Source organism: Ptychodera flava, chromosome 18 (genome assembly GCF_041260155.1).
Source record: "Ptychodera flava strain L36383 chromosome 18, AS_Pfla_20210202, whole genome shotgun sequence".
Lineage (NCBI taxonomy): Eukaryota > Metazoa > Hemichordata > Enteropneusta > Ptychoderidae > Ptychodera > Ptychodera flava.
In genome coordinates this window covers 28860917-28888070 of record NC_091945.1, presented here as the reverse complement: position 1 = coordinate 28888070, position 27154 = coordinate 28860917, and the positions used below count along the sequence as shown (strand labels likewise).

General features: G+C 37.2%; 2 protein-coding genes across 16 annotated transcripts in view; one reads left to right on the top strand and one right to left on the bottom strand.

The window, feature by feature from the left end:
* Positions 1-25928, bottom strand: LOC139117308 (cytoplasmic dynein 2 intermediate chain 1-like). 6 transcript variants are annotated; one of them, XM_070680298.1, is made up of 30 exons: positions 25756-25910; positions 24614-24667; positions 23484-23658; positions 18906-19087; positions 18236-18415; positions 17757-17819; positions 16951-17147; positions 16737-16779; positions 13646-13717; positions 11988-12092; positions 11538-11606; positions 10627-10713; positions 10172-10196; positions 9680-9912; positions 9237-9348; positions 8592-8695; positions 8120-8246; positions 6954-7030; positions 6637-6713; positions 5902-6206; positions 5637-5701; positions 5135-5186; positions 4502-4568; positions 3975-4062; positions 3492-3558; positions 3137-3195; positions 2721-2766; positions 2096-2273; positions 1258-1330; positions 1-857 (listed from the first exon to the last, which is right to left on the bottom strand). In XM_070680298.1, the coding sequence occupies exons 1-30, from the start codon at positions 25768-25770 to the stop codon at positions 744-746; spliced, it is 3111 nt and encodes a 1036-aa protein (XP_070536399.1). In that variant the 5' UTR covers positions 25771-25910; the 3' UTR covers positions 1-743. The 6 variants fall into 6 exon arrangements, with proteins under 6 accessions (XP_070536399.1, XP_070536402.1, XP_070536401.1 ...); XM_070680301.1 differs by lacking the exon at positions 13646-13717 and having other exon boundaries at positions 25756-25928; XM_070680300.1 differs by lacking the exon at positions 17757-17819.
* The window catches only part of LOC139117309 (extended synaptotagmin-2-like), a 70505-nt gene continuing 69265 nt past the window's right edge, over positions 25915-27154 (top strand). For 4 of the 10 annotated variants that reach the window (XM_070680309.1, XM_070680312.1, XM_070680305.1 and 1 more), the window contains exon 1: positions 26180-26610. In XM_070680309.1, coding sequence (XP_070536410.1) covers positions 26320-26610 — 291 coding nt within the window. In that variant the 5' untranslated portion in view covers positions 26180-26319. Of the gene's footprint in view, positions 26611-27154 lie in introns of all 10 variants that reach the window. The other 6 variants (XM_070680307.1, XM_070680311.1, XM_070680304.1 and 3 more) reach the window with 4 other exon arrangements.

Here is a 27154-nt window from a genome sequence, read left to right as displayed (position 1 = left end):
TGTTTCATCCAGGCACTAGTGTGACCAAAGTATTTATTGTGACTTGTGGACGGACTGAATAACAGTACGACAGAAGTATAATGACAGCTTGCCTGTGTGATATTTACATCTAGTCAAAAGTAAAAATTTGAAAGAGTGAAAAACCTGTGAAGAAATCTTTCAAAAGTCAAAAAAGTAAGTGTCTTTGTATTTTGCCAATGGATGTAAATTATTAAATTTTGGTAAATTTGTGTCAGGGGGTTTTACTGAACTGTTTTTTCAAGGTGTCTTTTTCCTATCCATGCTGATAATGCGTATGTTTGTAGTTTCATGCAATTTCAGAGACTGGGTCTGACACTGCACAATCACTTGAAAAAGTTGTTTCAGAAACACTTACAACTATCAACAATGTGGTCTTTGGTTGCAGAGCTTGGTGTTGAAAAGTCAAAACACATGGAGGGTCTGAATTTTCACATGCGCAAGACATTCAGTTAATTTTCTACCAACAAAACCTTAATCAGTATAGCTTAGAAAGCTCAGCATAAACATTTTCAGGGTCTGTCTTTCCATTTTTATGGTAATTGCCACTTGTTCACCCTGAGCAGGTTGCGTTCTTCAAACAGATGACAGAAGGTCATCTTGGTCCAGGTATGCTGGGTTCAAGGGTCAAAGTTCACACAATGTAAAGAGTTCTTGCACACTGACAATTTGATACAAACAAGTTATAGATCTCTAGAAATTAAGTTTCAGCACATCTGTACTTTTCACATGATTTTTTCAAGAAAGCTGGCAACACTGTCCAGTTCATCAGCCGCTGCTTTGTAAAACTGATCATTCAACTGATGGATTTCAATCATTCCACTCTCAGCAGCTATTGCCTGTGAAAACACAGAATGGAGAAAACAAATGAAATATTAACAAACGGTCAAAGAGGTGAAGCTCAGTATTAAAGTTCAAAGGGCTATGTTATATGCCAGAACAGAGAATAAGCAAATACTTGTCAGATATTCATAGATTTGTATTTCTTGTATCCATTTTGTTTATTTGTTTGTATCTTTTAACTAAAAGGTATTTATATAAACGCTTGTGACCTGCCCTTGAAGTGTCTTTAGTTTTCATCAGACAACATACAAAATGACTTGCTGTTCACTAATTTTGGCTACTTATTTTCCTACCCATGAAAAAGGATACATCTGTGAAATCCCACACTACCCTGGCCACTTATCAATATTCTGTATGTTTGAAAATATTATTTGAAAACTGTGTGACACTACTTACCAACTCAGGCCGCCTGCCTGGTAGCCCTAATCCTGTCGCTGAATGGTCATTGGACAAAGAGCAGGTGGTCAACCTAATGTGATAAACCAATGAGAAAACACAGCATTATCCCAGTGCAAAGCATTTTGTGAGTAAGTACAGTGTCCAGTGTAGTTGTTCATGTTTCAAAGCGTTAACTTTTGGCAGACGACAGAAATGGAATCTAATTATGGAGAGACGTCTACCTAGGAACCATTATCCCACTCACATTGTGTGACGTTATAGAGCTGACTACACTATTGAAAACAGCTGGAATATTCCAAGACTGTTGAGCTGGCAAGATTCAACTTTTACCTCTAAGCAGGTAAACTTTCTCTCATAGTCAACAATGCATGTGAAGTGGAATGACACAAACTATTGACAATCATTTTAATGGTGTTTTCCAGTTTATAACTCTTCGAAGAGTGGTCAGTTACTACAAATGTAACTAACTCTTCAAAATAAAAAAAATATTGTCATGTCTGTGGCAGTTTCATTATTGTCATCAATTAATTTTTCAAACTGTCATTAAAGGTATACTGTCACCTATTCAAATTTTGCAACAATTACCATGGAAAGAGAAAATCTAACCAATCACTGATTTTAAGCGGGTGGCTGCTTTTTTAGAACAGCGCCCTCACATGGGAATTTTGAATACCAAGGAATGCCCCTTTGATCATATATGGGCATATTTAGATTACAGGTGACTGTATACCTTCAATACTAATGTCATCATTACTTTGTCCAGCTTTAGTGTCTAATTATGCACTCTCTTGAATACTGGGACATAAAGCATCCTGTAATTTGGTCTGTAACTCACCTTCCTCCTGCAAATTGTTCTATTTTCACCGGTGATCCATCCCTTTCTAGTAAATCCCAAATATAGACCTTTGCAGTTTCATCAATGACATAGAAGACAGACGGTCTGCTTCTGGACCACTGTACTTTGACAATGGCCATACCATTGGTTGAGTTATTCCACGTAACCATTGGGTACTCTGATGGGAGGTAAAAGTGATAAAATCTTGCTTAGTATGAAATATGATAGAAATTCCACATTCAATTTCACAAGGATGTACTGTTGTAAAATGTTATCATGGATTATTCTTTCATAATTGCTTGAAAATCTGCTTCTCTAATGCAATCTTTAAAGCCAGTGAAATGCATTTGGAAACAAAGTAAATGCAATCTAAACGTGAGATTAGGCAGGATATGGTTTCTCGTAATCAATTTATGTTGAAATTTGCAGTAATTATATTTAGTTCTACAATCCGTATGTAGTAAAATGTAACTGTTATTAATTTTGGCTCAGTTCACTGCATCTTCACTGCATCAGCATGAGGATGGCATTACAGTAAAAGACGGTATAGGTTTGACATTCTGAATGAGGCAAAAAGATGTAAATATTTTTTGGAAGTGGGTAGATACTAGTATGTGAGACATACCTGATGTTGTACTGTGAAGTCTCAATGAACCATCAACACACCCAGCCTGTCGATGAAAATAAAATAAGCATTAATGTACTTCTAAAACTAGTGGTAGGAAAACTCTCTTAGTACAATAAGATCAAATTCACTAACAAAAAGCAAGCTATTGGAGTAATAACATAATTTAGTATACTGAAAGAGTAAGTCCGAAGAATGCCACGGCCGCAGAATTTTCTGTAGTTGAAGTGAAATTATCAACTGAAAATGAAGAAAGTGCCGTTGGCATAAAGACACAACCATTTCTTTGATTCAATAACATGATTCATGAAAGTCTCTTTACTGACATGTTATCTCCATTTGTGACTGTCAAGAAGACAAAGCAATGCCACTTTAATGCTACACTGGCAACCATATTGTAGATTGCTGTTACTTACCACAAAAACAGGAAGGCCAAATGGTGAAAAATCTAAGGTTACAATATCAACAGGTACATCTGAAAATGAATGGCAGAGATGTACAGTATCAGTACACAAAACAATTTTTAGGATTAATCTGACACAACTGACCTAACTACGAAAGCATCAAAAATTTGAGTGCACCATCACAATATATTCATGACAGCAACATGTATCTTTTGAGAGGGAATTTTAACTCAATTTTTTCTTAATTTTTAAGATACAACTGAATTAAAACGATAGCAAGCAAAAAAAAGTTTTGCATGTTGCTATCTGTGGACGAATTCATTTTTCCACGAACAAGTTGGGCTCTACTGGCAGTATGTGACCTTACCTAAATCCGATCTGAAAGCTTTAGGTGGGGCTTTGCCTCCATATCTCACAGTATGTATAACACATCCCTGTACAGAAATAAGGAAAAGTAAAGTTAAAGAGATGTCATTTTCTAATTTTACATGAAAATGAAACCTCAGGCAAAGAGATATTTACTACCAGCATTGTTACAATTTTGTCGCTAGAACAGTTGTCATTACAAATTTGTTGCTAGAGTCACTGTTAGTGGCAAGGCTGAAAGGAAATTTTCAGCTTTTACAATCAGAATGGGTAGCACAAGGGTATTTCCACTGCAAATCATAACAAGCAACTTCAAAGTGTTAAACATATTGCAATACAATAGTCCACCACTAGATCATTCATTCATAGATTTGTAGTCGCAATAAAATAGTCCACTACAAGGTCATTCATTCATAGATTTGTAGTCAGTGTCTGAGCTCCTTAAATTAACTGAGGGCAGATTTATATTATCAATGATACTCACCAGATCTGTTCCTACATACAAGTGATTGGGATCTTTAGGTAGAAGTTGCATTTGGAATGCACGTACAGAGGATTTAGTCTTTATATCTCTGCAAATATATAAAAGACAAGTAACTAACTTCATCCTGCAGAGATACCAGGATCACCGTGTACTTCTTGAGAAAAGCATGGTCACTCATATTGGTTACGTTGCTAACGGTCCCCATTAAGACATTATCAGGTCTGGTTCAATGCAACCAGTCCTTTATGCCAAGGTTTACATGTAAACTACACCAAATTCATTGCTTTTGGATGCTTTTTGGATGCAATGATAAGACTTTTGGATAACTGTATCAAGGCCCCTCATAATTCTCCAACAATAAACAGCACAGAGACGATTGGGTCATATTTTGGGCAAGGATGCACATTTTCTTTCAAAAGAGCAAATTTTTGTTGGACTTTCCGACTTTGCTCAGAAAGACCGTTTGATATGCAAACTATGGCATTATTAAGTATGATAACTCAAGAGTTACAATACTGATAGCTTACCTTGCAGGAGATTCCAGCTTCACAAATGAACTTTTTATTAATTTCACTTTGCCTCCTGGCATCAAACCTACATGGAAAGCAAGTAAAACAGAAGGTTAGAATTCTTTCCTTCAAAGATATTCCCGTAATTACCAACATACCATACTTAATCATTCTATATACACCAAAGAAACACTTAAGGGAGGGAGGGAAACATTATGGAGCCTCATGGTGAAGAGTCCATTGTTGTTATGCAGTTGAGTAATTTCAGATACACACTAAAAGTTCCACCATCACAGTTTCTGACAAAAAACCTTTGTCAAGAGAATACAAATCTTGGGTTCTAAAAGCTAAAAAATTAATTTGAAAATTTTGTGACGTGGAATTTCAAGAAAACTTTGATTGTGAGATCACACTTTCTTTATAGAGGACTACACTTGACCATCATTGGTTAAGCAAAGGATGATCTTGAAACTGCAGAAAACAAGAAATGAGGTCACAACAAAACGTATATTAAAAAAACACTTCATTGCCTTCAGTTGTGATATTTCATTATTGAATGTCTGGAGAAACTCGTCGGGAAACTAATCAGCTGTTAAGGACAAACTCCTTCCTGGACAGAATACGGAACAATTGGTGTATTGAATTACTCACCTAGATCTGATTCAGACCCTGCCTTGTCTGGGTTTGTGATTTCAACAACAGTCTGTGGAAGTCAAGGTTACACAAATCAACTTAAATGCATTCAGTTTTATAGTATTTTGATACTCAACATACACTGCAGTTAGCTCTCATTCCTCGCCCCATTTCATCAAAATCTCCCACTCATCTGCAAGTAGGTATCCTGAATACTACACAAGTCAAACAATACCCATCTATTGAAAACACAAACTTGGGTTGAACCAAGCACTTCTGATACAGGGGAGAAACACAGTCTGTAATACAGTGTAAAACCAGTTTGGAAAGATCTAACAGAACATGTAAAAAACATTTCATCTTACTAATAGACAGCTCACTGGACGATGGGCATATGTTCTCTTTTCAAAAATATAAGTTTCCCAAAAAATAGGTTTTTTCTCTTCATGATTCTTGAAAAGATGAACTGCATATTTTCTTTTCGATAATTCAGAAGATGAAGTATGAGATAATTACTTACCCAGAAATTAATTATTGCTTGCTCTTCAATAGATGCTAACTGGAATGAAAGCCCTGTAGTTTCATCTGTGAAAAGAGGAAAATATACTACATCACATTAAAACTGATTGTGTACAGATCGTTTGGTTCAGGAATGCAACAGAAGGAATAATTACGGTACATTTATTAGCATTGTTCAAGTCCCGAAATAAAATGATAATTACTGATTATTAATTGGGAATATTCATTAAATTAATCAAGAATCGTGTACAATATCTGATACTTACCACTAACATTTCCAACCCCAGCACCTTTGGGTAGGGATGCCTTCATACTCTCCACTGGTGAGACTATAGCCAATACTGTGGTGACGGGACTGTGGTGGTTTTCATCGCCATGTACACCATCAGTGCTGTACGTAGGCATCCGTATGACCCACTCTTCCTGCTTTATGGAGTGCGTATGATGCATCGATGACGGCTCTCTTAGGTCCCACACAACCACTGAGCCATCGGCTGTGCCGGCAAATGCCAGAGTTGCTTTGGTGGGATTGAAGCAGCAGCTCAGAGGGGCCGACTGGCATGTTAGTACCCTGGGTGAATGGGAGTGGAAAACAAGTATAAGTGGGCCGATATTCTCAAAAGGATCATTCCCCACTTAAAGTCCTACAGATATGATGTTGATAAATAATAAATACTGAAATCAGGTAAATGACAGGGCTGGTGATCAAGGAAAGATGACATTTGGTAAATGAACACCAGCTGTGCAGTTTACATGTTGCAAGAGTGTCATTAATATTTCAAATCAGATATAAACATCGTTGAGACCAAATTTCAAACAAGATGAAATGGCAAAAACTGCAATTGTAAGACTTTCTTACTCTAGAACTTGAGATTATCAATATATGACACATGTGCCAAACAACTGATTGAAACTGAGAGAAACAGCAAGGAGTTGACAAAACTTAAATTGATTTGAAAGATGTGTAATTTTATGTGCAAATGAATCAAACAGTGTCTTACTTCTGTGGTCTTGAAGGCTCATTGATATTCCAGACACACAACAAGCCAGTGTTTGCTAGTTTGTCTTTTGATAAGGCCTATAAAGACAAAAATTCAATAAATATAGTCCACACAAAAAATAGTAATAATTGCTTAAATATCAAAAACACTGTCAAATTCTTTTCCCTCACAATAAGAATGAGAAACATCAAAGAATATCAAACTTTGGTTTCAGATGAAATGAAAGTATGTGAAAATTCTAATTTCTCATCTTCTTAACTAGCTCATAATCTTGGCATGGCAAAATGTGGACAAAGGCCTACTGAAACAGAACTTACCACTTTGGGCATGCTGTAGGCAGTGAGCATGAGATGAGTCTGTATTGGATGGAATTCTATATGTACAACATGACGATCTGTTCAGGAAATGAATAGAGAGACATAAATTGAGTGGACTAGCCAGCAAAAAAGCACATCTTTCTTGCTATCATAGAGATTGATATCTACTGATGTAAATCGGACAACATTTTATCAGCTACTGTGTTTCGTACAACCCTAGATTAGTAGGATATCTTTATTATGATAGTATGCGCCATGGGGGACAGATATTTGGACTCTCAAATTTTTACAATTCTCTTCTGAACTACCACTGATGGATGTGGGGACTCATTTTAGAGCTCTTTGCATATTAGAAGAATGCTTTACTTTTTTAGTTTTCAAAAATCAAAATCTTAATTTTCTCCATGGAGTTAACACAGGGATGGCAGCCATTTTGAGTTTCAAATATTGGTAATGTAACATTGTAAGGCAATTTGTTTCTCTAGTAAATGACTTTGCATGTTAACTCTGATTTTTATTCTTGATTTGGTAAGAGGATGGTTGAAGGTTTAATTGAGGAAAGTTTTAGCAAAAGTGTATGTCTTTCACTTTCGAGTAGCATACTACCCTAAAATAAAGTTCTTGAGATTCCATGAGAATTGGAAAGTTTGCTTATGCCGTTCTACTTAATTTGTCCATGTAGATAATCATTCTTGTTTTGTATTCAGTGCGTGTGCACACTTATCTGTGAAATGTTCAGCCTAATAATGAACATCAATAAATAGATTCAAATATCACTTCATCGGTGAAAAAAATTACTTATCACTCCTGACTGTTTTCCTGCCAGACAGTATCACTTCCCTATCAGCCTACTCAGTGAAAAGCAGTATTGAGCTAAAACCATATATGCATTTCCACCCATTTGGCTTGGTCTGTTCCAACAGCTTTAGTCCGTAAAAATCATGTTTCCAGTATATGTGATTTCAGGTGCCTTCAAATGTTCAATTTTTTGTTAAAATGCACCTAATGGGACATATTGTGCTTCCCTAGTTTTAACAAACTTGACCTGATGGTGAAATATGAACTTGGCAGGAAAAGGATTAAACATACCTTTCTTATGTATGAGAAAATTTCACAATAGGCAAAAACAGCATAACAACAAAGTGAAAATGACACTGCCAACATACCTTTCAAGAATGGTAGATCTGGATTGAGTTGAGTGTAGCCTTCACTGAAGACAATTTGTCTCTGGTTGCTCTGCAGGTTTCCACTTCCTTTGTCCACTAAGTTTTCTTCAAGTAAGACAGTTATCACCTCAAAGATGATCAAAGTTATGATCAGTTAGACCTCTAAAAACAGTTTTATCATTCCACTGAAAAGCGTGAAATTCACCGACACTTGTGTACTGATCAATATTCTTTTGTAGCATGATTGTCATAAAATTGCTGACAAATGTGAAATGCATACTTCAATTTTTTAAGTGAATTCAATCAAAAAAGTATTGTAATACATAAATGTAATACACGCTCAGTTCATGAGCATAAATCTGACTACATGCAGAAACGCAAAATATATACTGTAGACTAGCCAGAATGAATGGTCATTTTTTTCTTTTTTCATGGGAGGAGGCTATTCTATGGGAAACATTTGCATAATTACCTGTCCAGCTCCTTGAAGGAAATTCACTAATCTGGCAGAATCAATGTCTTTCTTGATTGCTCTGTAGGCTGCAATTTCGTCATCTTCAACCTCATCATCGCCACCTTACAGGCAAAGTCAGGGGTAAATATTAATTGTAGAATACAGCAATGAAGGGAGTGCAAGGCAAGATCAAGGTGTAAAATAGAGACTTTAACCCATTCATACCCAACTGCCTGTGAAGAGGTCCACAATCACCATTGATAACAACAGGTTTTGGGTCAAACCATGATGATGGAAGGGTTAATCCTTTGAACCCGGCTCAGAAAAAAATGTCCCTATGATGTCATAGGTCACCAGGGGGTCAGGGTGCAAAGGGTTAAAGGACACTGACAAAATTAATAGGTTTCATCAAAATTGAAAGACTTTGCAGTTTCCAATAAATTTGAAGAGTCTTCTGAGAGAGCTTCATAGAGTATTTGTTTACTTCAGTTGCAGTAAAGATCAGTCAAACAGATATATTTGACGTTGTGGAATCAAAAATTTTACTAAAACTTTGCGTTTCAATGGCCCAAACAAGTATTAGCAGTAAGCTAGACAAAATGACTTTTTGCTGCTGAGAAAATGCCGATATGCATATGTAAATGTTGTAGAATTTGGCTTTACCTCCACATCCTCTCATATCATCAGCTGGGAACTGTGTCCATTTCTGTCTGTACTCAATTTCTTCTGTCTGTATGTCTCTGTCAATATTATCTTCATTACATTGCACATATGCCTAGTGATAGAGCCAATTAAAATGTACAGCAATGAATATGAATTCGAAAACGTAGGTTCCACTGAGACACATGTAGCTGGTGATAATTTCCAATTCACAACATGGGTCTGAGATTACTGCATCTTTAGAATGGCGGACCAAACCTTGCTTAAGGCAGTAATCTGTTTGTGTTAGGAAGTCTTTTATGACAAATACTGAGAAAAACACCGTCTAGGATAATATTGAATAGTACTCCGGCATTGACTGTCCCTAGTAATATACAGTCTTGCGTTAAGATACACTGACACAACTGAGGTCAGGACAGTGAAATGAGACAGTGATTGCTACTCACTTGTTTGGTATCGGAACGACCAAAACTCCTGATATACATTTCATATTCCTTTGTTGGCTGTAAATCGAACATGTCAAACGATGCGATATCCAAATCAATCAGACGCATCAACTCCTTGCCGCGTTTCTTGGTTTTAGACGACACCTTGTCGCTGATCACTCTCTGCTTGGCTGCCACAAAGTTGACAAATGTGCGGCCAGTTCGACCAGTTTTTGGTCTTGAACTTGAAGTATCTATGGAGAGCCATTACATCATGATTAATAAAATCAAAAGGCGTTAATAAAAAGTTCATTTGTTTTTAATTCTAGTGTGTCCTGCAAAATTAAATAACACAGAAGTACATAAAATGGGTACAATGCCCTTTGCTTACCATAAAAACTTTATAAAATTAACAAAATAAACACAAAATTTTACAAACCAAGGGGTTCAAGTGAAATTTTGCTGGAATGACTGACTAATGTATGACTGACTCATAGCAATATAAGTACTTACCACTGCTTGATGGCGACACACCAGACTGTTGGGAGAACAGAAAATTGATTTATTGTGTTACTTTCACTTTGTCATGCCTGGAATTTAATTCACTGGGTCCTGAGAAACAAAAGACTGCTTTTGACTACCAGAAAATGGCAGAATGACAATAAATTCTTTGCACTGTCAGTTTCTGAAGGAGCTTGCACGAATTAATTTTTTCAATGCTGACGTCCATGTATCTGAACACAGTCAAATCAACACTTTTTTAACCGGATAATGTATATCTTCTACAGCTACATGTACTGAAGTCTTACACTAGCATAAAAAATTAAACGTATTCATGACATATGCAAATTTTTCATGATACATTTTTCAAAGAGATCTGTCACTTTGTTACAAGTTGTTTGAGAGATTATGAACACAAAATGCACAACTGTGTGTAGTTCAAGGGAAACAGATATTCATGATCATACCGAATCTGTATCTCTCTGCCGTGACCTCAGTGTCGCCATATTTTCTGCCTCTATAGCTTTCCTCAGTTCATGAAGCTCTCTGTCTTTCTGCAAAGGAGAAAAAGAGACGAACAACTGAAAAATGCCAAGCTGTTGAGTTGATTAAAGAATATCATTTCAACTTACCGAAGTATGCAAGGACGTGACTGTGTCAAAATTTTACATCAGATTGTTTGTGCCTGTTTTGTACACATGAAAACATGCAATATCTCCCAACTACGAAACATCATAGAAAGACACAGTTCTAGCTGTATATCTGCATTAGCATTGTTTGCTTCTTGTGCTGGTGGCAGAAGCCATGGCTGCTTCAAATAATCAGATGCACACAGCTTCAACTCCGTAGATACAGTAGAGCATGCAATTCATATGAAGACTTTCGAGTTAGACACAGCCTATTAGCTCAAAAGTTAGTGAGGCAAGGATTCTCAGAAAGTAGATTAGTGAAATCATTTAAGAAGTTCTACGGTAGATACGGAGATGTTGTATCAAAATATGACCTGTCTGTTTCTCGAATGATGAGTGACAGCATACCAAATTTTGACTCACAAAAGTAATTTGATGAATTCACCAAATAACAATGGATTTGTCGCTTTGGGTCAATCTTGACGGGTGCAGCTGGCTGGACACCTGGTACCACCACTATTTCGTGGTTCAAGATGACCCAATTGCCTTTGTCATTTTCGATATATTCCTTGGGCCTGGTAAATTTCATAGTTACCTTGAATGATAATGATTATTGGACCTGATTTGATATCTTTTGCTCATTAGCTGCTCTATCTATACTCTAAAACGATATTGTGTCAAGTACATAATTTTTTTCAAAAGACTGCCGTTGACGCTTGGAAAGATTCTGCTCTAAGGTGATTACTCACAGCAGACATTTCTCTTTGAGGTTCACTGTCATTGTCACCATCATCATCTTCAAAGTCATCATCGTAGTCCTTTTGGGATCAGAACAGATGGGAAAATACTGATTATTACATCAATCTCTCCGAACTTTTGCAAAAATAGTTTGCCTTAATCATCATTAAAACCATAGTATGAGTAACTTGATGAGAATGAGAGGAACATGGAATTTGAATGGAACACACTGTAAAAACAAAGCTACGTGAATAAACGTGCATACTGGTAGAAATATGTTTCATACGTGATTGAACACATGCATTTGTCTGTACCGCCGTCACATGATCTCTTGGGCATACTGAGTCTGTAGAACATGACACATCAAATTTATTCCGGAGTAGAATCATTCCTTGGAATTCACTTTCCATGGCGGTAACACTGAGCACTTGCTACATGGAAAAAAATTATGAACATTTTACCTCAAACTCATCATCGTCGTAATTGTATCCATCATCATCATCATCTCCCATGGTTACCTCAACTCCGTGTTTGTCGTTCTGTACTTCTTCTTCATCCACTGATGGCTGATTTATGGAAGTTCAACACACAAAGAAACAAACAGTTTAGTAAACGTCAACAGATACTACGGGAATTCCCATGGCATGCCTGGTGCTGGTGGGTAAAATCTATTCTTGTATCTTCATATGCAACACCTACATGTAGCTCATCATGAATAGGTCTAGCCACGTCACACCTTGGAAAGAGTTGGATGTGTCCACATAGTTCAGGTGAAAAGGGTGTTGCCCTGTTTCAAGGAATGCACAGTATTACGCAGACATTTTGAGAGTCCTTGAGGAGCTGGGAGGTTTCATCAGATAACAGAGAACTAAAGATACACTGGTGCTTGCAGGCAAATTGAAAATACCAAAGTTGGCAGACTGCATTGTCAACGTGTACACCAAACAGTACAACTGTGATTAATGTGAATGGTGAACATTAAAAAGTGAGCCATCAGCTTGTATCATGCAGACTATCTTTGACAGATTAAGAGTAGATTACCTTCAAGCAAATACTAGTACTTAAAATGTCACAGGTCATGATACATGTGTGTCTATTTTATGGGTTCCATGAGATTCAACATCTTCCAATATGGAAAATATGCAATTTCCTGATCATTTCAAAATTTAATATGATCAGGGTAATTTTTCATTCTGCCGGCTGGTATTTACAGTAATAAATCTTAAACGATTCAAAAAAAAGTTTCACAGATCCAGGTGTCAAGATTGACGTCCATTATAGTTTTCTGTAAAATTCAAGTTGAGGGTACCATGGCCATAGAGTCAACAGTAATCAGTAATCTTCCTGCTTGTGCATTGTTCAGATGAAAATTGATCACATCATTCCTTGCATAAACATTAACAAAATTACATCAATAAATTGTTATGTTTTTCAGTTTGAAAATTTGCCATGGTCAGTTTTTTTGAGAAATCTATCCTGGCATCAAAGTGACAGCATATGGTGCTGGTCATTGCAAGATGATATATTTAAAGTTTCACAAATCCAATAAGGTGAAATCGTTGTGACGTTTGGTGATCAATGGACAAAACCACATGAAGGGGATAATCACTCCTACATGTAAATCCTCCCCCTGATGATGAAATGGACTGAACTACTTTCATGAGTTGTCATGCATAAATATCCATTTTACACAGAGATCCAGGTAGGTAGGGTTACCAAACTAGCGACAGCACAAATGACCCTGTTCATACCTGTCAAACAATTTGATGTGTGAATTTGTAACTTTACACAAGTAATACAGAAATTTTGCATTTTTGAACGGGACGTCTTACAAAAAATATGACATGAATGTATGATTTTGATCTTAAAATTTCTCGAGAAAGTAACGTGATGACAATTGCTGTTAAGTTGAACATCTTTTCTAAAATAAAGCACTGGATTGTGACCAAGGTATATGACAGGATCATAGTGCATGCACTTATTGAACTCTGTTAACATAATGTTCAGATTTCACGATGATGAGCGACATACACAACATGCATGTACTTCTTATAAAGGGATTGACACACTTCACATGACTACTACCACTACAGAGAAGCGTCATGCATAAGATATTTACAGCTTGCTCTTGTTGGCGCTTTACACGAAAGCTTTGACCTTTGCCCTCTTGTCGCCGAGGCCGTAAAGGCTCCTGGGAGAAAAGGCAATGAGACTTCTACTGAGTATAAAATCAAAATCAAATGAAAAAATAATCTAAAACCTCACAGAGCGAAATGAAATAATTACTAAAAAACTTTCTACAATTTTCACACTACCGGCTTTGCTTTTAAGCAACAGTGATGAACAAAACTGAACTCTGGGAGTGACATCAATAGAAGACAAGGAATAAATTCGTTTGTGGAAAGTTTCACTGACAATTATTTTTGATAAAGAACGGTGGGCAATGAAAAACATACTATTTTGCAACACTACTTCACACCAAATGGATGCAACCTCTACAACCAGTATAGTAGACACAAAGACTTTCAAATTTTTATGTCATATATGCAAGTACTGAAACAGCTTTGAAACTTTGCATTATGCTTTTATAAAATGATGCTCGATGTTTCAAAACTGATGCATGAAAACACAGGTCTACAATAGTGGTTTAGAATGAAGATACCGTGTGCGTACTCAGTGGTACTTTTACACAACTACAAACAGTGAAGCACTTTTTAATCATTATCACGTCATATCCTTGGATAGACATAAGTGAAGCAATATGCATTTTCAGGTGGCTTCAAGAGCTTTAAGAATGATGAGTGTGCTTAAAGCCCGGGGCGAAATGGACCGGGATCCGGATTAATGCCAAGTTTGGGTGGGCGTTTTGGGGCATGGCTCTGCATAATGAGTCTGTTGGTAACGGTTGCTATCGTTCGCATTATCTGGGTAATCTGTTTGCTCTCAACTCACGCTCTGACTATAAGCTTAGGTACAGCCTTCGCAATACGTGAAAGAAAAAAGAAAGAAGGAAAAAATATCAATTTCATAAAAACAGGAGCGTGCTGAGTTGATCTACTGAAGTTTTTGCTGAGTTGATTTACTGAAGTTTCGGGGTCATGTCATCGTTCGAGAATGATTCGGCTGCTGACCGCCATATCTACATACGGAAATGGCGCCGTACGCTGTGGAAATAATCATCAAGAAAGTAATAAACATAAACATTAAAAATAATCCAAAGCTGGCAATTTCGTATGTTGAAATCACGAATTACCGATTTAAACATTGACTAAGAAACACGGTCAGGAAAATGGTAGGAAATAGGTGAACGACGCGACGTCATGGCCGATCGCTGAAAATAAAAAAATAAGTTCACTACATCACGGAAGGATCGAGATTTCCATGAATCTCGCGTACCACGATATCTGTAAGCGATCGAGGTCGGCTGCTCGGTTGCTTTGAGGGTGACCCCGGACAACTAATCACGAGTTATGTTCATTTTCGGAGCAATGGGATGAACCACGGACTGGGTTCATAGATATCTTCGTTATTGAAGAAATTAAAGTCCAACCTTTGTCGAAATCATACGATGTAGTGCCAACTCAATGAGCCGATCTCGGACACACGTATCAATAGGCCTAAGCCTTTCGAAGAAGATCGGGTGACGACGCGTCGACGCTCACTTGCTCACCTTGAACTGACATTGACAAATACTGTTTTGATGTCTTTACAAGCTTTGTTTCATTCTCATAACAGAAGTCCAAACGTTACTGGGGCAACCGGTATGTCAAAACCTTACCAACCGTCCGAACACGACATGTCATTGCCATGTGTGAGAACACGTGTACATACGGCCATTTTCAGCCCGGGTTTTCAGGGCTAGCATTTATATCAAAAGCGACTGTAGCGTACCGGTACTTTCGGCCGTAAATTTGGGGGGGCTGTTTAAAAAAGTGGCTCTCTTTGACTGACTGACTGTAATTAAATTGATCATGGAGGCTACCGCCATGCTTTAGTATTTATTTGTTTTCGATGTCATTGTAAACTATGGACTCTGCCTGCAGTTCTGTAAAATACGGTGTACGCACTTTTCGCAAGGATACATCGTACCGGTACTGACTCATCTCTTCCAAAGTCACGACCGAAAATGGCTCACTTTCGCGATGTCATTGCATCATAAACGCTTGTTAGTAAAATAGTTTATGACAACCACGAAGTTTTCATTCTGTGTGCATGCCAATATACATGTAACTCTAAGCGTACACATGGTTTGTTTACATCGTAATTATTCTCGTAGGCACAGCAAATGTTTGACCAGTTTACACCTCTGCGCGTCACTGAATGATTGACAATTGTTTGAAACGCGGAACGACTGTTCCCTGGGGGCAATTTCCTTTGTTACGAAAGCGATTTTTCCCCTATATCGTCGTAATTTTAAAAGGCTTTGTGAAACTTTGCGGATACCTGTATGGCCTACGTGTTTATGAAACAGTCTATGTTTATGGTATGCCAATAATGTTTGTTTGAGAATCGCTTCGGCTGATTTTTACGGAGCGGTCTACCTTGCTGTTGCCAGTTGTCACTCAAGCGCCATTATGAATTTTCGATGAGTTAGGGGTCTTTTATACCCCGCACCGGGGTTTAACACAATAATTGTTGATAATTATTAAACAGTTTGGATTGTTAGTAGACATGACAGTCAACACATTGATCACCTACTTTAATACATCTTTCAAAGAATAAATTTCTGCCCATACTACACCAGTGCTGTTTTAGGATTCTATCTGTCATGTAAACATTTATCTTCCATTTGATATTATTCATACATATTCACTAAAACATAAAGTTGTCTAGAACACAGTAAAAACTGTTATCTCACTGCAAGTTCTGAATATGCATACTGCCTGTATATGCAGCAATGTGATCCACACTGCATAATACATGGAAAGAGTTACAAGCACTCTGTATAATATTTTTCAGAATTCACCTGAACACTGTCAATTCCATGCTGCTCAGGAGAAAAATACCACAAGCATCTGCCTGCCATAAAGGACATGACCAAAGCTACAGAAACCAAAGCTATTTCTCTATTCAACACTCAACTGAAAGAACACACTGGTACACAATCTTTTAGTTTAAGCTCCGAGGCACACACATCTCCACACACTTTCTAAGTCAGTGACATGTCAAGAATCTCCTCATGAAACACAAATATCAAAAAATATTCCTACCTCTTCTTTATGTTTCCTAGATCTATGTCTTTCCTTTTCGTCCCTGTAAAAACAAATAAATTAAATTTCAGCTCAGATAAAAAATTTTAATTTTCACATCAAAGTCAACTGCAGTCACATTTCATTATCATTTATACGTACATATGCAAATAGGAAAACATGATGATGGCAGTGCATTTAAGTGCACAACTTCAGAATGAACTACCCACAATACCTTTCTTCTTCCTTTCTCTTTTCTTCTTCCTCCCTTTTCCTTCGTTTCTTTTCTTCATGTCGCCTCCTTCTCTCTTCATCATCATCTTCTGATCTTTCCTTGTGTCTTCTCTCCCTATCTCTGTCTTTATCCCTGTGTCTATCCATGTCCCTCTCATCTCTGTCATCCCGGTGTCTTCTTTCCCGGTCTTCATCATTCTGGAATAGATGGAGTGATATGAGATACAGCATGTGATCAAAAGGTACACTGGCAAAGCAAAATTTATTTTGAATAATAATCAATACTCTAACTTTGCATGGAGGTATGCATTTAACGTCCCTTGACTCAAAAACTGATGATAGAAAAGTTATAATTCTTCCATTTTCCTGTAAACTTTTACAAAAATTTGCATCTGACAACATCTATATAAGAGAACATGAACTTCTATTTGCAGAAAGTTCATTCAAATGTGTTTCCTATGGAAGTAACATAAGACACTGAAAAGGAAAAATAAAAACACACATACAATTGTACATGATGCAGAAAGCATTCACATTGAACTACAGCACACTGGATATTGATGAAAAACACATAAGTCAAAATATACATGCAAAGTATACAGATACAAACAAAATAGTAGAAAGAAAGAGGGTTGTAGTACACATACAGCTACAATGGTAGACAAATACATGCAAGGACATACTGAGGAGTAAGAGGATAGAGATTGGACACACAATGGAGGTTTTCCATGCAAACAAACTCAGACAGACTGTGCATCTAGATGTGACACATTTTGAATGGTCACCTGTGTACCCTCTTTCTCCTACCTTCTCCCTATGTCTGCGTTCTTTCTCCCTTCGTCTTCTTTCTCTGTCATCATCCCCCTCATCCTAACCAGCAAAGTGTGAGAAGTTTGTATCAATACCTGTACATGCCCTGTCCCTTTGGAACTGCAGAACAGTCCAAAACACTTCTGCATTATGTTAGAGATTTGTTAACACAAATACAATGCCTTTCCCTGGGCCTTAACAATGACATGATCTTTTCCGGAAAAAAACTAGAATGCTACTTCCAAAATATTAATTTCTTTCAACATATTGTCAATTTACATAATATCTAACATGCCTCAATCAAGCAAACTACAAACTGTACTACTGGTTAAAAGCTGTTGAATTTTTCAACCTTTTGCTATCAGACTGTAGTCACCTCAATTGTTTACAATGGACAGGCATACCTACATTCTGGGAAATGGGGAGTGAAGGTTTTAAAGACATCTCTGGAAGAAAGAGTAACATGATTTAAATACCTCTTTGTCTCTATGCTTTCTCCTTCTTTCTTTGTCATCCCTTTCATCCCCATCACGATGTTTTCTCCGTCTCTCCCGATCTTCTCCATCTTCTTCATCCCGATGTTTTCTCCGCCTTTCTCTCCCTTCTCCATCCTCTTCTTTTCGCCTTCTACGCTCCTCTCTCCTCTGTTCTTCATCCTAAATATTAGGATAGTACAGGCATTAAAATATGTGTGATAAAAAAGGCATGAATACAAACTTGTTATCTAAATTAACTCAACACTTCAATGAATTGCTATGAAAATTATCAAGTCAAAAACAAAAGAACTTCATCATGATTATATCAAGTAGATTTTCCCTTCTGGTGTGTCAAAAGATTCACAATAAAACAAACCATTGTACAGGGTACAGTGTACATAGACCAGTGCTAATAACTGTGTCACTTCAACTATAAATTGTGTACTTCACCTTCACAATGGGAAGATACGTATGGACACTGAGCCAAAAGCTCTATGACCACTGATTCTCAAGAATGTACCACTTTTTATTCATACCATCAGTCCAAGACACAAATTCCCCAAACTTGTGAGATAAACAATACAATTTTGGCCCAAGAAGACGTGATTATGTACATTCATCAGTATATGTTGGATTGGGTTGATATCTACAATATGCAAGCACAACTTACATCATCTCTGTGTTTGTCTCTATCTCGATGTCTGTCTTTTTCCTTGTGTCTGTCTCTTGAATCTTCCTCTTTGTCACGGTGACGTTCTTTTCTTTCTCTTCTTTCTCTGTCTTTGTCTCTATCTCTATCTCTGTCTCTGTCCCTGTCCCTGTCTCTATCTTTATCCCTGTCTTTCCTGTGTTCTGGGTAAAAAATTGCAAACACAGCCTGTCAGAAGGTGAATCCATACATTAAAATGGACAGTGGTGCAAATTAACAGCACCATGTGTGTAAATAGGCATAAGAACAGAGGTATTCCTGTAACTGCATACATTTGTATCCACGTTTTTGTTCGTACTTTTGTCATGCGATTTTCTTTATTCACCCCAGCAATACTCAATGAGCATCATTCTGAGTCCATTACATTGCACAAACTGCAAAGTATGCCGCGCCATGTCTTACACGTTCCTTGATAGACTGAATCTGTCTCATGCAGCCTGTGAGGCTACAACATGATGCTGTGTGTGTGATACTGGTATCTGGCATATCCAAGTTCATGAGCTATGGCCAGTAGTTGGTAAAAATGCACGTTTCACATTATTGAAGCTATCGTGCTATGGGGAGTTGTATGCCATTGTACATTATAAAACCCAAACGTGTAAGGCAAACGTGCATGACTAAACACTGTAAAAGTCTGCACGTTAGACATTTTAGACACGTTAGGTCCGTACACGTTAGGTTTGCACGATACACGATAGGTCAGCATGATTGGCATGGTAGATTTTGACCGATGTTGAAAACCTAAAATGACATACACGTTAGACATTTTAGACACGTTAGGTCCGTACACGTAAGGTCTGCACGATACACGATAGGTTTGCATGATTGGCATGATAGAAATTGGAGTCATGTGGAGAACCTAAAATGACATACACGTTAGACATTTTAGACACGTTAGGTCCGTACACGTTAGGTTTGCACGATACACGATAGGTTTGCACGATTGGCATGATAAATTTTGACTCATGTGGAGAACCTAAAATGACATGCACGTTAGACATTTTGGACAAGTTAGGTGTGTACACGTTAGGTTTGCACGATACACGATAGGTTTGCACGATTGGCATGATAGATTTTGACCCATGTTTAGAACCTAAAATGACATGCACGTTAGACATTTTAGACACGTTAGGTCCGTACACGTAAGGTCTGCACGATACACGATAGGTTTGCACGATTGGCATGATAGATTTTGACTCATGTTGAGAACCTAAAATGACATGCACGTTAGACATTTTAGACACGTTAGGTGTGTACACGTTATAAGTTTGCACGATACACGATAGGTTTGCACGATTGGCATGATAGATTTTGACCCATGTTTAGAACCTAAAATGACATGCACGTTAGACATTTTAGACACGTTAGGTCCGTACACGTAAGGTATGCACGATACACGATAGGTTTGCATGATTGGCATGATAGAAATTGGAGTCATGTGGAGAACCTAAAATGACATACACGTTAGACATTTTAGACACGTTAGGTGCGTACACGTTAGGTCTGCACAATACAAGATAGGTTTGCACGATTGGCATGATAGAGGTAGACCTCACCGTGTTTGTAGGCCATCACGTGAATCTTGAGAAATATCGTATAACGTGCCGACCTAAGATTCACGGAGCTAACGTGTCTAAAATGTCTAACGTGTATGTCATTTTAGGTTGTCCACGAGTCAAAATCTATCATGGCAATCATGCAAAGCTATCGTGTATCGTGCAAACCTAACGAGTATGGATCTAACGTGTCTAAAATGTCTAACAAGTATGTCATTTTAGGGTCTCCAGATAAGTTGAACGGTACAGTCATGATATACACGTTAGACATTTTAGACACGTTAGGTCCGTACACGTTAGGTTTGCAAGATACACGATAGGTTTGCACGATTGGCATGATAGATTTTGACCCATGTCGAGAACCTAAAATGACATGCACGTTAGACATTTTAGACACGTTAGGTGCGTACACGTTAGGTCGGCACGTTACACGATAGGTTTGCACGATTGGCATGATAGAGTTAGACCTTACCGTGTTTGTAGGCCATCACGTGAATCTTGAGACATATCGTATAACGTGCCGACCTAAGATTTACGGAGCTAACGTGTCTAAAATGTCTAACGTGTATGTCATTTTAGGTTGTCCAAGAGTCAAAATCTATCATGCCAATCGTGCAAATTTATCGTGTAACGTGCTGACCCAACGTGTACGGACCTAACGTGTCTAAAATGTCTAACGTGTATGTCCAGATAAGTCGAATGGTACCATATGTCAATTGTGCAGTCATGATATACACGTTAGACACTTTAGACACGATAGGTGCATCCATGTTTGGCGTGCACGATACACGATAGGTTTGCACGATTGGCATGATAGAATAGGACTTATTTGTACGCCCTAAAATGCAATACATGTTAGACATAGGTTCTTTAACGTTAGGTCTGCACGATACACGATAGGTTTGCACGTTTGGCATTTTAGGCACGTTAGTTCCAACCTGGCATACACGTTAGACATTTTAGAAACGATAGGTGCGGATATGTTGGGTCTGCACGATACACGATAGGTTTGCAAGTTTGGCTTTCTTGGTCACGTTAGTTCGGCTGTTAGTTCCGACCTAACATGTCAAACATGCACTACTAAAATGTAAAAATGTCTAAAATGAAAAAATCCCGACTTCTGGCCATGGATAAAGTTCAGACAAATAAAGGCCTTCATTGAAGAAAGGAAAGGCATCGCATATGTCATCATGACATTATGGGTGCCACTCATATCAACAGCCTTTGAATTGAACACGCAATCCTGAATAAATTGATTCTAAATCTCTTAATCTCTGTGGAAACATGACACTTTACCATAGACTGAGAATATTTCTGCTGACGACAACATCGCATCTCACTTGTATTGTTTTTTGCATATACTGAGTGCAGCTGTGTGTTACTCAGACCAAATGTTTGATCAAGTAATTACATGTAATATACTATTCTGATAAATATTCTTCTAGTTTTACATGATCACTATCAGCAATAAACAGTGAATCCATTATGTTGTTATTCTGTTTGGGTACCGTATTGCTCCTTGGCAAAGAAAGCATTTCAAGCCCTAAAATAACTTCTTCTGGCTTACAGGTTGTGCAACTATACAAATATCTACTTGAAAAGCCAACAGTGAAAACACTATGGACACATTGTAGTAGACCACTCTCTAGATAAAAATCAGCATATAACTAATGATGAAGTAAAGCAAGATGTACCTTGTATGTAACAATTTTGTCAAGGCTTGAGTTACAGATTTAATGAAGTGAGTAAGACAGTTAGCAGAGGTCACTCTTTGAAACACACTGTGCAGTTCTTTGTGCTAAAACACAAGGGACACCTAAAGGCATGTGAGAAATTTTGATGAGGAGATAAACTGACAAAATATTGATTTACTTTGGGAAAATATTTTCAAAACAGTACAAGTCCACTAAATATTTCAGTCCGTTGCCATTCACACAAATCCTGTGTAGGTTCAGTTTGAAAATCAAAATATGTGCTCTACTGTAATAGTCAATGAGGTAAGATAATCTTTACTACATGAGGTTAAACACAAATTGGTGTGGATACCTGAAAAAATTATTAAGGTGGTGTGCACCTCAAACAAGTCAAAGTGACAGACTTCATTTTTTGCTAAAACTTTTCCCGATGAAACTTTCAAGCTTTCTCTTCATCAGTAACATATCAAGAATAAAAATCAGGGGTAATCATGCAAATTTTGTTACTCTAGAAACTAATTACCTAATAAATACAATACCAAATTCAAAGTGGCTGCAATCCCTTGTTAACGCTAAGGGTAAACAACTTTTTTTGATTTTCACAAAACTAAACCAGTGAAAACTTTACTTTCTCCAAGAGCTTCAAAATGAGCCCCTACAAGTGGTAGACCAGAAATGAATTATAGAAATTGAGTGTTCGAATATCTGTTCAGAGGCACATTCTACTGTGAACAAGGTTTTCCCCCATCCTATGATCTTGGGGTGCTAGGATTTAGAGCCTTTGAATTGCAGAGTTGCTTTTGCCATGTATCTTAAAATTATCACCCATGACCTGACTATTAAAGATATTTTCATTTCTCTGAAAGTTAGCATTTAATCAATGAATAGCCATCAACAAAAAGTCCAGAATGGGCTTTGCCTACTTTGTTTATGGTCAAAGATACAAGTGTAAATCACTAAATCACACATCACAGCATACGATGTGGTAACTTGCAAATTACACAGGTCACAAATTAGCCGCAGAGTAGCAACATCCTGCTACATTGAGTAACATGTAAAAATTACAATTCTTCACATTTGCATACGTTGTGATATTATCAGTGCATGTGTGTAAAGAATAATGCTCCTTGCAAGTATTCATTATAAGGTAAAATGGATTTTCACAAGCATCTTGCAGTTTTCCTGATCATAATATTGGTTCAATTTTAAAATCTTTTACAGAAGAAAGCAATGTTATTTCCAAGGTACACAGTATCCTTTCATTCGACCTATTCCATAAAGTTCCATACCTCCATCTTCCCGTCTCTCTTTCCTCCTTTCCCTATCTCTGTCTTTATCTCTGTGTTTTCTATCAGCAGAATCATTTCTCTCATCTTCTCTTGCTGAATGTCTGTCTTTCCTTCTCTCCTTGTCACGGTCTTTGTCCCTGTGTTTCTTGCGCTCAGACCTATCTGAGGTTGCTTCCTGAAAATGGAAGTATAAGAATAAGAGAAATTTAAAAAAAAAATTTCACCAGTTCTCTGAAAGTTTTATTCTATTGTTATATATCTGTAAATTCCGTGTGAAACCTTTTGTTATCTATGTGGGTGAAATAAATGCAAGGTCACTTCTAAAATTTTAATTAATGTGGCTGTGAGTCATCATGAAATGAAAGTCACTCAACTGACAGCACTGTCAATAGATGAACGTGGCAAATTATGTGAGTGAGTGGGTAGTTTGGTAGGTGAGTGTGTAAGAAATTGACTTAGAAAGTAAAGTGAGTGTGTCATTTCATTATTTAATCCATGAACAGTATAAAAATTGAATAGTAAAGAACATGAGATGTACATCATAAAATGTTGAAAAATACCTTCTTCAAAAGAAGTACTTTGATTAGAAGTGACATAAGTCACATTGTATTGGCATTCTCGTATCTCTCAGCACTTTAGTTGAAGTTTTAGCTACCAAGACTAAGGTACAAGGCCTACTGAAGTAAGATGTCACACTGACTTCTGCAGTGTCCTCCTTCTATGCGAGACAAACACTGAAGAATTATGTTTCAGAAGTACGAACAAATACATGTGGATAGAACGTGATCACGTATACACATATTTCTATGTTCACATGTACGTGTACATACATTGTTTTGTTTGTACCATGGTCTGTTCGAATAAAGGGTTTCACCCATTGAAACTGCCTAAAGATAATATCCAGGTAGCTGATCGCATTTTAACCAATCAGATTATGCAACAATTACTACAAGTTCAACCAAAGTGATTATCACTTCAACCCAATTACTGTGGCAGTCAGTGAAGTATTGAGAAACACATGTACATGTGACAGTGAAATTATTATAGATTTAAATTGGGTTTTACTTTTCTGGTAATATAATATAATAATATAATATAATAATATAATATAATATAATAGCAAAATTTACCTTAATTGACTTTGAAAGTTCCTTGGAGCCCCATGTATCCTCTTTAGAACGGTGCTGCATTGGTAAAAATTAACAACATGGTCAGGGCAATGAAAAGTAAATGATTTTCTGACTTCGGAATATCATGTTTCATTTCAATAGCAATACATGTAACTTGACAATAATTCCATGATATTGTTATCCTCAAACATGTCAAAATCAAGAAACATTAAATGAATGCCAATTTTTTTCAATTTTATATGTAGTGTCACACATACTACCGTTACTACAAAAGGTTGATTCACAAATTAATAGTTCACTGTCTCTCATTGTTGAGAAACTTTACGGTCAGTTTCTGAGTTTTGCCAAGGGGATTAAGCTAGTACATGTAACTGAATATCACAGTAATTTTACTGGGGCTTGACTCTTTATATATAAAAGGAACTATTTGAGGAGATGGAACAAACTGAATACTGTTGTTACAATGTACCCACCACCTTACCAAAAACAATAAACTTTTAGATTAAAAATTTTACGTTTGTTGAGGATTTCCAGATCTCTATATCTACATTGCATAAGATCATGTGTTATATATCTGTTGCTTAATTTCCTCCAGTAAAGCAACTTAACAAATGTGGCGCCCTGATCTGAGAACAAGTACTGCAGAAATCAATGATTTTGAGTCTTTTGCTAGTACCAGTGCAATGACCATGAATTTATTAAAATCCACACGCGATAAAAGTTGAGAACCACTGGTAAGGTTTGTTCTATCAACTATGCTGCTGACAATGTGAGTTTAAACTTTCATCATTATTTTGTTATAGTTATTATCCTAATTTCACCACAAGCTGTGTACAGTTTTCAGATATCAAAATTTATACTTTGGGTGTCATGACACAGGTATAACTCTAAAAAACAGTTCCAACTAACAAGCCACCAGTTATAAGCCTGAGGTCCATCACGGGAACCATCAAAGGTGGTACAACAGGGAAAATGGCGAGAAAACGGGCATAACATTATTTACAATTTGCAATGCTGCACGGCAGTCAAGTATGTACAACACAGATGTGGATACGGCTTCTCTTAGCAACTGCGAGATATTTGATGTAGACTCAAAATTCTAGGGTGTTGAGTATTTTTGTTGGACTGGTAAATGCTCTCACCTTCTCTGATGGCATCTTTCTGTCGTTGGTGCGACAAATACCTTAAAACTCGACAAACTTTGGTAAATTGTGTAAAAACCTCGAGTAACTTGACAGCTACTGCGCCGCCATGTTGAAAATATTCAGCTCTATGCGCATGCGTATTTCTTACATTGTTTCAGTCGTCTGGTCCACTTTACTTTGCGCTCGTTTTGCGTTTGGCTGACCTATTACTGACCCTAGGGTAAAAATTAATACGCTGATGAGAACAAAAATAATAATTAACGAATGTTCACATTTCTGTACAGGACTTTTAATACAGTTTAGATTTTAAATTACGGTCCTTTAAATTGTGTTGATTACTTACTAAAACTATTCCACTTTTTCATAAAAAAGTAGTCCTAATGGCGCAGTAACATTCAGTGTTTTGGTTGTGACTTGATGGATGACTTCTGCCAGCGAAAATACCGTGTTCAGCTACTCCACCAATCTCCATGGACGCGCGAACGCGTGCAAGGCCAGTATATTACTAGTTTGCATATAGTAATTTTGTTATTGCGTAGGAATTAGATAGTTTTGCACAACATGGCAGACAAACAGGTTGATGCGGCAGCCCCACAAGCACAAAAGTCCAACAAGACGGCCGAACAGATCGAAGAAGTGAAGAAGTATGGAATCGTTTTGGGACTTCTGGTTCTCATCTGGTTGCTGGGCTATCTCGACTTCAGCATCAGTTGGCTTCTGATAATATTTGCAGTGTGGGTCTACAAAGATAAAACGGGACAAAGTAAAAAGTTGCAAATGAAAATACGAAGTGATGTAGTTGAAGATGAAAAGCAAGCGATCCAGGCGTACGTCGCAGACATGCCATCCTGGGTAGGTTCAAAGTAGTACTGCGTGATATTTTATCCATTTGTATGTAACACATAAAATATAAGATACATTGTAAAAGAGCTTGCAATATCGCATACCGCATTTTTCGTGACTGTTCCTTTACACACATTGCAAACATAAAAATACTTCAAAGCAGAATATATATCTGCTATCAATCATTGTATACAAGCCCAACTAGGGCAACAGAACGAATGTCAAGGCCAAGAAGATTGAGCTTCTTATCTGATTAGAAATCATGACATAAAATCTTATAAACCATAGATTGTCCGATTAATATATGATTATTGGGATATTATCTCTGCTTTAAATAGTGTTGCTTGGTGAAACTGAAGTTCGTATGTCGAATAATAAGTAAGTTTTTGCGTGTGTGTGTGTGTGTGTGTGTGTATGTGTGTGTGTGTGTGTGGTGTAAAAGGAATGCACACCGAAGGAAAGTTAAATCACAGTAGCAAGGTCAAAAGATACAATATTGTCTGTCTGTGTCATGTATCTCAAAATTCGACCGAGCGTCAATGACGTATATATG